Raw genomic sequence first — 13,380 nt, 5'->3', positions numbered from 1 at the left:
GAGGGCGATTCTTTTGTAGGGATTATTGAAAACTCTGCTGTCTCTGTATCACATAATGTAGAGGTTTTCCAGCCCTGTTATTCATAATTTTTTCAAGGGGACGTTGCGACGTGTATTTCTATACAGTTCTTTTTCACGTACCAAGTAATTCCCTTGTTTGGTAGGCTATCAGAAAAGATTCTTAATTTTTATATTGAACGGGTCGCTGTGTCTGTTGTCGCAGTTTATAAAGAACAAATGTCGTAGAAGGTTTCGCCTCCCATCCACTTGCATCGGAGTTTGACATGCCTCGACACCGCAAATAGACATCTATGGCGGACCGTCTGGTAAATTTGGCCTGGAATATGTTCTGAAAAGTGCGACTGTCCTAGCGCCGAAGAGACGAATCTCTTTCCTTAACTCCCTGTTCCCCTCCATTCTCATGTTGCCTGTTCCTCTCTCTCTCTCTCTCTGTCTCTTCTCGGTCCGTTTCTCTCTCTCCCTTACGTTCACATCAATAGCTTAATGCTACCACTAGTTATTGTGTTTACATCGAACCGATCAGAACTGAGGAAACGTACTTATTTTTTCTTTTATCGCGGAGAAGAAGTGTTGTGGTTGGCAGGAGAGCCAACACCGTGTAACTAGAGGAGGCCCAAAGGCACGCGTTTTAGCTCACGCTGGCTGGCGTGAGGTCTGGAACATGGCAAGGGAATTAGAATTTAGAAAAGACGGACGTAGCTGGTGGAATACCTAACTTTAATCCATTAATGGTGGACGTCGCTCTTGACATTACATGATTCAGAATATCAATTATAACTGATAATGGCGCCTTGCTAGGTCGAAGCAAATAACGTAGCTGAAGGCTACGCTAACTATCTTCTCGGCAAATGAGAGCGTATTTTGTCAGTGAACCATCGCTAGCAAAGTCGGCTGTACAACTGGGGCGAGTGCTAGGAAGTCTCTTTAGACCTGCCGTGTGGCGGCGCTCGGTCTGCAATAGTGGCGACACGCGGGTCCGACGTATACTACCGCACCTAGCAAGTGTGGTGTCTGGCGGTGACACCACAAGAAGTATGATTAGGATTCGCCGTTTCGCCGATGACGAGGTCATTAGAAACGGAGCGTAAGCTGTAATTGGAGAAAGATGGAGAAGGAAATCGGTCGTGTCCTTTCAAACGAAACACCCCGGAATACACCTTAAGACATTTTACGATTTCACGAAAAACCTAAATCGGGATGGTTGAAAGTGTCCAGCGTCTTACAATTGCGCCGCCTGCCTTGGTGTTGTTTCCGAGTTAGCCGCTCCGTCACAGAAAAAAAATTCTCTAACACACCATCCTGTCATATTAATGTGACCGTCTGTCAAAAGTCTCAGTAACAACCTCTTCCAGCGCGAACGTAATGAAAGAGAGTCAGTGAGGGTCTGAAAGTTACCGACAGAGTTGTGGAGACATGACGACTCACGTCCCGTGTCTATCTGTGCTAGGATTATCGGTCAAGGATACATCATGCAAACACCCCGATCGAGGGGATCACACAAATTCTCGATTGGGCTTAAATAAGAGGCGTTTGGGGCCAGGGGAGTACTGTAAACTCCTCCTGCTGCTCTTTAAACCATGCCCGTACACTAAAAGCTGTGTGACAAGTTGCTTTCTGCATACTTGATCCACTATGACTTCAGGACGACGAGATCACCCAGGATATGCTACGAAAACATAGCCCTAGACCATAATGTTCCCTGCTCCGGCCTAGATCCATAGGACGATTGTTGCAGGACCATACACGTCAACGACGATCTATGCAATCGAGCATAGAACGTGATTCATTTCAAAAGTCCATTTGTCACCATTCAGTAAATGTCCAGTTGCGATACTGGCTTACAAATTACAGCCTTCGATGCTCACGAACAGCATTCAGCATGGGTGAGCGAACCAGACACCTATGCGGCGACCCTTACGCAGCAACTTTCCCTGAACGATTGTTGAGGAGACAGTGTTGTTAGCCCCCTGGTTCATATGAGTGGTCAGTTGCTGAACAGTTCCGAACACGTCTATTCGCCCGTGCACATCTCCACAGTCGTCGTTTACCCCATTCATCCATCACCCCTGCTGCACCGCAATTGCCTCGGCGACGATTTCGGGTAGCGTCATTTTTCCATGCACTGTAGACTTTAACCACGGTGGCAGGAGAACAGTTCACAAACATAGCCATTTGTAAAACACTTCCCTGCTTGACACAAAAGTCAATGATCATTCCCTTTCGGATGTCAGATAAAATTCTCCGTTTCCGCACTGTTTTCCGCAATCCCTTACATGCTTAATATACCATCCATTGTTAGTGCTAACACCTTCTGTCTGTGAGTGGCTGATCCGCATTGACATGTAGCAATGGCGATGCTCAAATTAACGTGGCTGCACTTTGTAGTTTTCTATATATCCACGATCAATGAAAACAGTTGAAAATCGATAAAGGTATGTTTCTGATCCATAAAGAAGGACACAGCTGACATTACTTAAGAGATTTTTAATTATAAATACGTTTGTACATTGTTGTAGATTTACATTAATTTATTTGACACGTGCCGTGCATACGAGACACTCGCTGCTTGGAATGACACCAACTTGAAGTCAGGACCATTAGAAGAAGGGATGTCCATAAAATCCGTAGTAACCACCGTAGTAGGGGAAGCCTGCAAAGTAAACAATGCAATTAGCTGTCTTATTAAACACTGCACAGAGTAACTCTGTTCGCCGATCCTTGCACCGGCCTACGAGACGCCGAACGTGTCACAAGTATCTTCTACACACTTACTTGCTATAATTATGCAGCTCAAGCACTATTTGTTACACAAGAGTCCCCGAACGTGTCACAAGTATCTTCTACACACTTACTTGCTATAATTATGCAGCTCAAGCACTATTTGTTACACAAGAGTCCCCGAACGTGTCACAGGTATCTTCTACACACTTACTTGCTATAATTATGCAGCTCAAGCACTATTTGTTACACAAGAGTCGTAAACATGTGAAACCACAAAAAACGAATGGCATCGTGATTGTTACTCAGATCGGCTTGCTTTAAAGCTATGAAGAAAATAAACTCATCTAGTATGCGAGTAACGAACAGGGAGAACCCAAGCGCCACAAGCAAATATGAGAGATCGATGGTCCCCGGAGACTCGTTACGGAGCGATTATGTAATGATTTATTCTGCTTGTACCATCTCCAACAGAATCGTGCCTAGTAGAACTCAATAGCGTTGAAACCAGTCTTCCGATTGATAATAGGCTAGCGGCGTTAGCCGAGTAATCTTTGTTTCGGTGAAACTACCGTTTCAACAGTGAAAACTCTGTACTATCGAATAATTACCGAAAAGTGCAACACACTTACACAGAGTAGTGCAACAACCCTCAGATGTAAAAGTGTTGTGCTGTGGCTACCGTCGCTGCGGAGACACGCAAGCGCAGCATCTTTCTACCGCTCTTTCATTGTTTTCAATGAAACTATGCACGAGACAAGTATGGGTCGACTCTTGATCAATAAATCCATCCTGGCGGCTGTGTATCACTGCTAAGGCACAGGTAACACTACTGCAAAAACGAAATTCCAGACAGAAGCTAGGATTAATGAGTGCCGGATTGAGGGTGAAAATTGTAGGCGTTACAGTCGTGAAAAGTAAGTACACTGACTGAATAGAACAAGTTTATTTCCCAAACAAGGCACACAGTATATATCGTCATACTTTCTACTATTCTATCGACGTTTTCAATGCAATTGTTATACGAATATAAAGAAACAAAGCGAAGTACAGTTACTCTGTATCGACACACCGGAAATTATGGTTACTCCATCCGAAAAGGCCTCGGAAGGTCCAATGGTACCGGCCGACCGCCGTGTCATCCTTACCCGTTAGGTGTCACTGGATGCGGATAGGGAGGAGCATGTGGTCAAAAGACAGCTCTCATGGGCGTTCTCACTTTTCGTGACCGGATTTGCTACTTCTCAAAGAAGTTCCTCCTCGACGGGCCTCACAAGGGCTGAGTGCTCTCCACTTTGCCAAAAGCGTTCGGCAGACTAGGACGGTCGTCCATCCAAAGGCCAGCTAAGCCCGATGGCGCTTAACGTCGGTGATGTAACCGAAACCGGTGCTACCAATGCTGCAAGCCCGTTCGGAAGTCATCGTTACCTCTTATCAGAATACTCAGAAAATATTCATGAAGAACTTTCGAAACTTTATCGTTTGTGTTACAGTTCCTTCTTTGTATTGATAAAAATGTGCACTGGAAAAACCATGGAAATCCTACTAAAGTTTGCCTTGAGAATTACAGCCTACTTTTGGGACACAGAAACCAGTAACGTAATATATTTTGCACGAGTGTCGCATTAATGTCTTAATTAAGGACACATTTTAAGATAACTTTTCACTTATAAATGAATCATCTATTACACAAAAGATAGTAACGAGAGTTATGAGTAGAGTGTACACATCTTATAGTTATTCTTGTAAGAAACATAAATATTTACCACTATCTATTTCCATCGTCTATATACAGACAAATTTGGAGCAGAAATATTAGTTCTAGACCGTTACACCATCTCCACCGAATTTCATCGTCTTCGCAACACGAACAGATAAACACCACCGCTACCACCACACGTTATCTGAAGCCCTTACGCCTGTCACATCCAGTACTCGACAATACCGCGTCCAACATATCCATAGGCGAACTCAGGCGTTATTTTCCTTGTCTCAAAGACATTGCAAAAATAGTTTTTTTGTTTGTCTTCAGGACAGCAGCGCGACCATAATGAGCGTGGCCTATTGCCACTAAATAGATCATTCCTAGGACAGTGCTGCAACAAGAGCCCACCGCAGTTCCCCCTGTAAGTAAGATTCTTGCCCCATTCTGAGGGATACTTGGTTGAAATGTTTCCCTGAGGTCTGTACTTAACACAAAATTGCTCAAAGTTGACGTGAGCGGGTGTGAGTCCTACTACACTCCTCTGACGGAATAAAGTATCCTGTAGACCAGTAAAGTCATGCTTGATTCGAGTTCACTCAGTTCCCTCAGCTTTCTAATGCTGACAGGAGAATTGTCTGTGTAGCTGACTAATTACCCTCGTATCCATAGCTTGAGATCACGCTCAGATAATTCCATGAAAAGATTTGTTATCACGATTTATGATTTCGCTACACAGATCTGCAATAAATATTCGCCAAGCCTTTCCGTTCCCACTTCTATCTCCTTGAAACCATAGCTACACAGTCTGTCAGGTCTCCTTAGCGCGATTGGTTAGCTCTGTGCTCCCAGGTGCTGCAGACTCAGTTTCTATTTTACGAACAAAATTTCGTCTACCAAACCAGCCATCTGTTCGGAGTCCATGCTACGAGCACACATTAACAGCAAACCTTGCAACATCTTAAGTTGGCAACTGGATGGGTCGTCGAAAAACTGGGCATAAAATGAAAACAACAACTCAACAGAAGCATACCATTAGTTAAAGCTACGTCTTCTTTTGTGCATCAGTTATTAGAAGTGCCACGCTTAGGCTATCATACTCCCTTGCTTTACGGTTGGAATCTCTGCTACAGGGTCGGGATTACATACCTAAGTCTGCATTGGCACATAAGTAGCATTTGGACATTCTGCAGGGGATTCCGTGACTAGCTCAACGTCCAGCACCACTTCCTAGTGTTCTTGAGAGGCTGCGCAGTGTTCAGTCCGATAGGTTCTGTTGCTGTTCTACGTCTCACTCAGATTTATGGATCGCGTTTTCATTACGGTAAAACAATTCCAATTAGCTGTTTCTTATCGCTTGTTACGAAAGTGTTACGTGAGATATTCACTTTTATCGTTTTAGTAGTAGGAAAAGTAAGAGTTCTCTTTAGCAATTACTGATTCATATAGTTTAAAAACTTGATTCTGTGGGTGTGCTTGCGTGTGTGTGTCTGTGTGATCCCTTGCAATGTGTAGTTAAGCGATAGTAGTGGCATTTACAAGAAACAGAAGGGAGAATATCACAAGATGTTGCTGCAATGTTCTACGTTCACTGCACAATTTCATAACATTGAGGTATGTGATATTGTTGACTATCATGGATCCACTGGATGTTGAAATTATGACCGGCAGCTCCTTTCATGGTGTTTGAAAGGAATTTTCAGTGTTTTCGCATCGGGTATCCCTCTGACCGGTTCTTATACTGAACGCTAATCCGTGTCAACATTTAAAGGTAGCACAAAAGCGCAGAGACACATATTACAGTCACCCAGTCGGTATATGTAATTTCCTGCTGGTCACTTTCTTAGTTTATTAACGCACGGCCAAATCATCTGACGTATGATATTGTCTATGAAAACTATTTGAGACCATGTTACTTCTCTCGATGATTGCTACATGAGGTCGTAAAATAATGTGGCTCATATTTTGCTTGCTGTTAACTCCCGCTCAGTAACGCAAGCGTTTAACTTACCGTATCCGTAACCGTATCCGTATCCGTATCGGTAGGGAAAGCCGTATCCGTAACCATAGAAACCGGGATACCCGTAGTAGCCGAAGCCGTATGAGCTGTCCGTCTGCAGGTCGCCCTTGGCTGCAGGGCCGGGAGCGGGGGCGGCATACGCTACCGACACCAGCCACAGCAGCGCCACGGCCAGCACCTGCAACAGGCAGGAAGGATCTTCACACTTGCTTTAGGGAGTACACAAATGGATAGCACAAGGAACTGCAGATTCAAAATACAAGATGTCTGTACATACATCAACAAAAGTTTTGCATCACACCTTTATTCCGAAATTCATGGCGTAGAAAACAAAAGCGGGCTGTCAGGCTGCTTATATATTCATCTGCAATGAATGTGCCAAGGTGGGGGGGGGGGGGGGTATATAGCACTCCTGAGCAAGGCCAATACGTAGTGGAACGTCCCCTTACTCGAATGCAGGCGTGACTCCGTCCTGGCATACCATCGATGAGATCATCGGTCCTTATCCTGACTATCGCACTCTTCAATGGCACTTGTGCTAAGTCGCACAGAGTACGTGATCATTGTCTGTGGCCAAAACCAATGTATTTCAATGGATCTCACAAATTTTCCATTTGATTCATGTCCAAAGTACAGGCAAAGTATTGTGTTCTGATGGTCCTAGCACGCCGAAGGAACGTGTACATGAGAACCGCACGTCGAGGACGCGAGTTATTACCCATCAGAATGAAATTTTGATGATGCAGCCACATTATTGGTCATGAAGTCTGGTCTGTGTGCCACAGAGCAATGGGATAACCCTCAACAGCCACGAGAGTAATACGGTAATCCCCTGAAGTTTCACCCCAGAACATTACTCCACTATCCGTTTGTTCAACATGGTGGACTTGGTGTTCAAGGCTTTCGATTTTACCTAGTTGCCTCCAAACATTGTCTGCAATTAGCAGGCTGTAAACAAATGGCTCTGGGCACTATGGGACTTAACTTCTGAGGTCATCAGTCCGCTAGAACTTAGAACTACATAAACCTAACTAACCTAAGGACATCACACACATCCATACCCGAGGCCGGATTCGAACCAGCGACGGTAGCGACCGCGCTGTTCCAGACTTGAGCGCCTAGAACCGCTCGGCCACTCTGGCCGGCGGCTGTAAACAGATCCAAGTTTCGCCCGTAAACAAAATCTGACGCCAAGACTGGGGCGTCCATTCTGCGTGGTTTCTTGTCGATTTGTAACCATGTACTGCTTGATGGTCGCCATGATAGCAGCGAATTTAGAATCGCAAATGAAATCGTCTGCTAACAGTTTAATACGATACATGACGTTCTGTAGCTTCTTTGGATGCCGGATTCAGTTCTTCAGCACTAAACCCAGTGTCCTGTAGAGTCAAAAGTCGTAGAAATCGTTAATCCGTGTCGAGTGTGGATGGTGTGTGCGGTGTAAGTCCTCAACGTTACCTGTCAATTGGAACCGATTCCATGTTTGCACCATATCACTTTGACTCTGGGGCATACGTCTAGCAATACCCCTAGTTGACAGGCCCTCTACGCGTAACGTGATGATGCAGACCCAGTTATTGGTTGCGATGTCCGTCATCGCATGATGGATGTTCACTTTGCCGTTCCACAGACGTCACTAATGCGTCCCTACTGATGCCTTAGTTTCAACTGAAGTGCTTCAATCCATTCGAGAGCGGCTTTGTACAATCATGTAGCGTCACAGTATCTCTGTGTGTATGTTTACAAACAACGTCAGGGGTGACTATCCGATAGGTACAGAAACTGCCAAAAAAGAAGCACACATGCACGACATATCAGGCTGATAAAGAATTTTTATTGAACGGTGTAGAACATTGGCGACAGTTCAGGAGGACGAAAAGTGCTGCAGAGGAGAAAACAAAATCCATTCGTTTTGGTAGATAAAATATATAAACTCTCCAAAAACTGAATGGCTTGCTACTAAAAGTAAAGTTTACGGAGATCTGTGCTTCAGTAAGAATAAAGATAAACTAAGTAACCAAAAGTAGCGATGAGGGTTCATTCATTTCAAAGTGTTCGAACGCCAGAATGTTGTGTAAGGCTCGAATGTAGGTAAGATCTCCGAACAGCCTGTGTCACATAAAGGTATTTAACAAACTAGCAACCAGGTCGCGAATTAGCCGACTTTGAACTTGAGATGATACCACTGCAAGACGCATGAAATGCGTGTTATTTATGAAGGTATAAGGCTTTTAACACAAAAATTCCGAGACATTAGTCTTCATCGAGCTGTCGTTACACGTACAGAACTATCTAGTCCATTCAAATGAATCTGTCACCTTGCTTGCAAACAGTGACGTACAATGCTGGCAAAAGCATAAGGACAAGGGCTGAATGAAAAAAGTTCATAATTGTTCTCTAAAACCCACGTAAAATCAGTAATCGGATCTGAATCGGAAAAGAAGGAAGGCAGATTAGGGCTTAACGTACAACGACGAAATTATTAGATACAGAACGCAAACTTCCACTGGAGAGCGATGAGAAAGGAAGTGGGCCCCGTCCTTTTCAAATTCGCCACCCCTAAATTCACCTTAACACGTTTAGTGTAATCGTTTGATGAAAGTCGTCTATGCATTTGCTTAATGACGGTACCGATACAAAAGGTGTTAAACCGATAGTTGATACAACGACTGCATCGATGATCACAGTGCAGTCTTAGTGTCTTAACCTAGTACGTCTGCCAAAGTAACAGACATGCCAAAAGCTTTGTGGTAAACTGATAACCATTTGAAAGCACCCGACGGGGATCGTTGGACTTCATGTCTACCCGGTAACGTCAACGTCGAATACGCAGGGGAATTGCCCCTTCTCCTTGTGACGATCGGACTTAGGTGTTTGGAAAAATGAACATCTAATAAAAAAGATGTTAGTTCTATTCAAAAATCATGGAACGTATTACGCCCGTGCATATATGTTTCTGTAGGCTACTCTGTTGGAATGAACAAGAGTCAGTAACCACCAGATGTTTGACTCTTGCTGTAATCTATCTCTTCCGGAATATTCAGAGTACAGGTTAAATCCATGTTCCTTGAGTTCCTAAAAGCCTTTTACACTGCTTCGCATCGCCATATAATAAACACTATACGTACTTTAGGAATATCAGAAAAGGTATGACATTAAACGAAAAAAAAAGATTTCTGTACGTCTTGTCAAAGAGCCACTTCGGCAGAAGTGAAAGTACGGTTTTAGGTCTCAGAGCGGGCTGGAGTGGCCGTGCGGTTCTACGCGCTACACTCTGGAACCGAGCGACCGCTACGGTCGCAGGTTCGAATCCTGCCTCCGGCTTGGATGTGTGTGATTCCTTAGGTTAGTTACGTTTAATTAGTTCTAAGTTCTAGGCGACTGATGACCTCGGAAGTTAAGTCGCATAGTGCTCAGAGCCACTTTTTTTTCCGATCTCAGAGTCTACTCGCAGACAAACTTGTGTGCAGGGAGATCACGTGCTGCTACAAATTGCAGGAAGACTTTAACATGACCAGATCTTGATGCAAACAATAGTAACTAACACTGAATACAATCAAAATACCCGTAATGGAAATTTCGTGCACGAAAACAGATGAAAAGCCGAACACTACACGTGCACTAAAGTCAGTCACAACAATCAAACATATCTTGGAACATCTGTCTGAACCAATTTTCAACTAAACGAACGTATGATTCTTCCCTTGCGAAGGTTGGATGTAAAGAAGAGACTGCTAAGAGGATCCCCGAAGGAAGTGACTGATAGAACTTTCTTTCTGCAATTTATTTATTACTATTCGAAGTTTTGCAACCATTATTAACTTTAATTAACGGACGTAACAGAGAAGCCTCGTAAAGAATCTGCGCGGTTCTTCACAGTTTCTTTATTCAGCGATAGAACGTTACTGAAATGAGTGAAAAATTGCGATGCGAAACAATGAAGAGTGATTATTGAGTTGCAACCAGTTCACCGCAGACACACGAGGATTTGAGCAAACCCAACATCTCTTTCATCTCTATTTCATTAATATTTCCCAAGAAAGCACACATCTATATAGTTTTCCTGGATTACAACTAAAAAACCCACACATTTGGAACGTTTATCAAGTAATGTAATGAATCAAATGCAGTTGGATTTAGAGGTGACTGTCTAATCTCTGCTCGGATTGGGCACTACCTCATGTGTTGAATCTGTGCGATTTTGTTACTTCTTCGGCAGTCAATTGCTTACCTGACAACGACAATGTAGGTTCTTTAGCGAACTAATGGATTTTCTTTGAATGTTAACGCGACAAGTGCCCTAAAAACGTTTGTACATCAAATGCGTTGCGAAACACATACTGATTATAAAAATAGGTGTGGTCCCTGAATCGAGCCCTGTGGAACGCCAAAGGTAAATTGTCCCAACTTAGAAGAACATTCATCACGAGAGCTTCACGAGCTGTGTAACATAGTTAGTTGCTTGGTTGATTAGGGGGAGGGGACCAAACAGCGAGGTCATCAATTCCATCGGATTAGGGAAGGATGAGGAAGAAAATCAGATGTGCTATTTCAAAGGGATCATCCCGGCATTTGCCTGAAGCGATTTAGGGAAATCATGGAAAAGCTAAATCAGGATGGTTGGACGCGAATGTATAACAGGATCTGTTGCATCATATCAGTCACATATGAAATGAACTACTGAATTCAAAATCAATAGCCAAGAGGTTTCTCTAAAAGAATGTTCCTCTTTACACTGAGTTGACCAAAGTCAAAGTATACCTCAAAATATCATATTGGCCTCCTTGGGACCGGCGTAGCGCAGCAACTGGACTTGTTATGGACTCAAAAAGTCGTTGGAAGTCTCTTGCAGAAATACTGTGCCATGCTGTGTCTATAGCCGTCCGTAACTGCAAAAGTATTGCCGGTGCAGGACTTCGTGTAGAACTCACCTCTCGATTATGTCCCATAAATGATTGGGATTCGCGTCAAACGATCTTGGTGCCCAAATAATTCCCACGCACTGTCCAGAATAGTTTCAAGCAAATCGCGAACAGTTTTCGCCCTGTGAGATATAACATTGTCATTCATAAAAAATGCATCGTTTGGGATTATGACGTCCATGAATGACTGAAAATGGTCTCCAAGCAATTGAATATAATCATTTTCAGCGAATGATCAGTTCATTTAGAACAGAGGCACAGTATGTTTCATGTAACACAGTCCATAGCATTGTGGAGCCAACACCAGCTTGCACAGTGCCTTGTTGGCAGCCTGGGTCCATTTATTCGTGGGGTCTGCGCCACTCTCGAACCCTAACATCAGCTGTTCCGACTGAAATAGAGACTGATCTGACCACGTCGGCATTTTACAGTCGTCTAGGGTGGTGACCACAGGAGAGGCGCTGCAGGCGATGTCATGCTGTTAGCAAAGACACTCGTGACAGTCGTCTGCTGCCATAGTCCATTAACACCAGATTTTGCCGCACTATCCTAACGGATGCGTGCGATTTCTGCGGTCATTTCACGCAGTACTGCGTGTGTGTTAGCACTGACAACTACACGCAAACGCCGCTGCTATCAGTCGTTAAATGAAGGCTGTATTATATTACATTGTCCGTGGTGAGAGGTAATGCTGAAATTTGGTATCATTGGCACACTCTCTATACTGTGGATCTCGGAGTATTAAACTCCCTAATTCGTTCCTAAATGCAATGTCCCGTCCTTCTAACTCTACCATTCCGTGTTCAAAGTCTCTTAGTAACCTGAGTACAAATGACAGCTCCGTCGATGCACTGCCGATATGCACAATACGTACGTGACACTACCGCCGTCTGTATATGTGCATATCGCTATCCTATGGCTTCTGTCGCTTCAGTGTTCTCCTACATGATGAACTAGCTGTCACCTCACTTGTCAATAAGATGAACTTGTCCTTGAGGGTGTTCCTTTTTTTTTCTTTCCGGCCTTGTAGAAGTTTCTGGAAGAAAAATTTCCACTTCCCACTTGGCTGCTGGCCATCTCTTCAAGAACTACAGTGGGTCTGCACCTTGGGTGGCCCATTGCTACCATAATTTCTACAAGGCATACTGTGGGTCTGCTCTGTGGTGAGCTACTTACCCATATTTCTCAACACTTCTACTGACTGCTGTGGTTTTGCTCTGTTGTGGCCATTATCAGTTTAGATGTCAAGAGTCAGCACTGTGCTTCCGTTTGGAGGACAACACTAATTCTTCAACACTGCATGGAGTTCCACTACATGTGTCACTTACGCAGTGAGATTTTTTCGTGACGCAATGTAACTTGAAAACCGTAAACTGTAAGTTTCTCCAAAATAAGAAGTGATCATTGGACAACAAGACAGTATCGTGTGTGTGTACTCACGGCACGGCGGAGTGCGGCGACGACAGTAACCATGGCTGCGGGCAACAGGTAGCGAGTAGCAGGTAGCAGGCAGATCCGCAGCGTGCCGGCTGGCGTGTGGCTCCCCACGGAGGGCGGCCCGCTATATAGCCGCGCCGGCCGACCGGACAAGGACGCCGCGACGCGGTGGACGCCGCTGCCGGCGCCAGCCGCGTCCCTCCTCTCCTAATTACGGCGACGGCGTCCGTGTCCCCGTCACGCGCCTGTGGCCCTGTCTGTGGGTGTGGTGTGCCGTCACGCATTGTTCTACCGCCCGGCCAACGAGGAGGAAGCCGCTTTGCATGCGTGCTGCCTCGGTTGCGTAGTCCGCTGACAGTGATATGGCCCGGCTCTGCAGATGACAGGCGGCGCTCGCTGCGATCCGGAGAAATCGGGGAGCAGCTGCACATGCATCTTGCGTGTGCGGCGGGACGTCGGCATTCAGAGGAACGCCAGCGATATCGGATCAGAAGTATTCGGACAGCCATATGTAAACGGTCCCGCCGGTGTATTGTGTCGTCAGTAGACGAGCGGTAACA

At 44.8% G+C, this 13,380-nt stretch overlaps 1 protein-coding gene across 1 annotated transcript; it reads right to left on the bottom strand.

Moving 5' to 3' along the window:
• Nucleotides 1-2,485: 2,485 nt before the first annotated feature.
• LOC126284576 (cuticle protein 6.4-like) lies at nt 2,486-12,916 on the bottom strand. Its single transcript, XM_049983594.1, has 3 exons — nt 12,824-12,916; nt 6,453-6,639; nt 2,486-2,671 (listed from the first exon to the last, which is right to left on the bottom strand). The coding sequence occupies exons 1-3, from the start codon at nt 12,854-12,856 to the stop codon at nt 2,619-2,621; spliced, it is 273 nt and encodes a 90-aa protein (XP_049839551.1). The 5' UTR covers nt 12,857-12,916; the 3' UTR covers nt 2,486-2,618.
• Between the last annotated feature and the right edge of the window lie 464 nt (nt 12,917-13,380).

Source organism: Schistocerca gregaria, chromosome 8 (genome assembly GCF_023897955.1).
Source record: "Schistocerca gregaria isolate iqSchGreg1 chromosome 8, iqSchGreg1.2, whole genome shotgun sequence".
Classification (NCBI taxonomy): Eukaryota; Metazoa; Arthropoda; class Insecta; order Orthoptera; family Acrididae; genus Schistocerca; species Schistocerca gregaria.
This window is presented reverse-complemented; position numbering and strand designations above follow the sequence as displayed.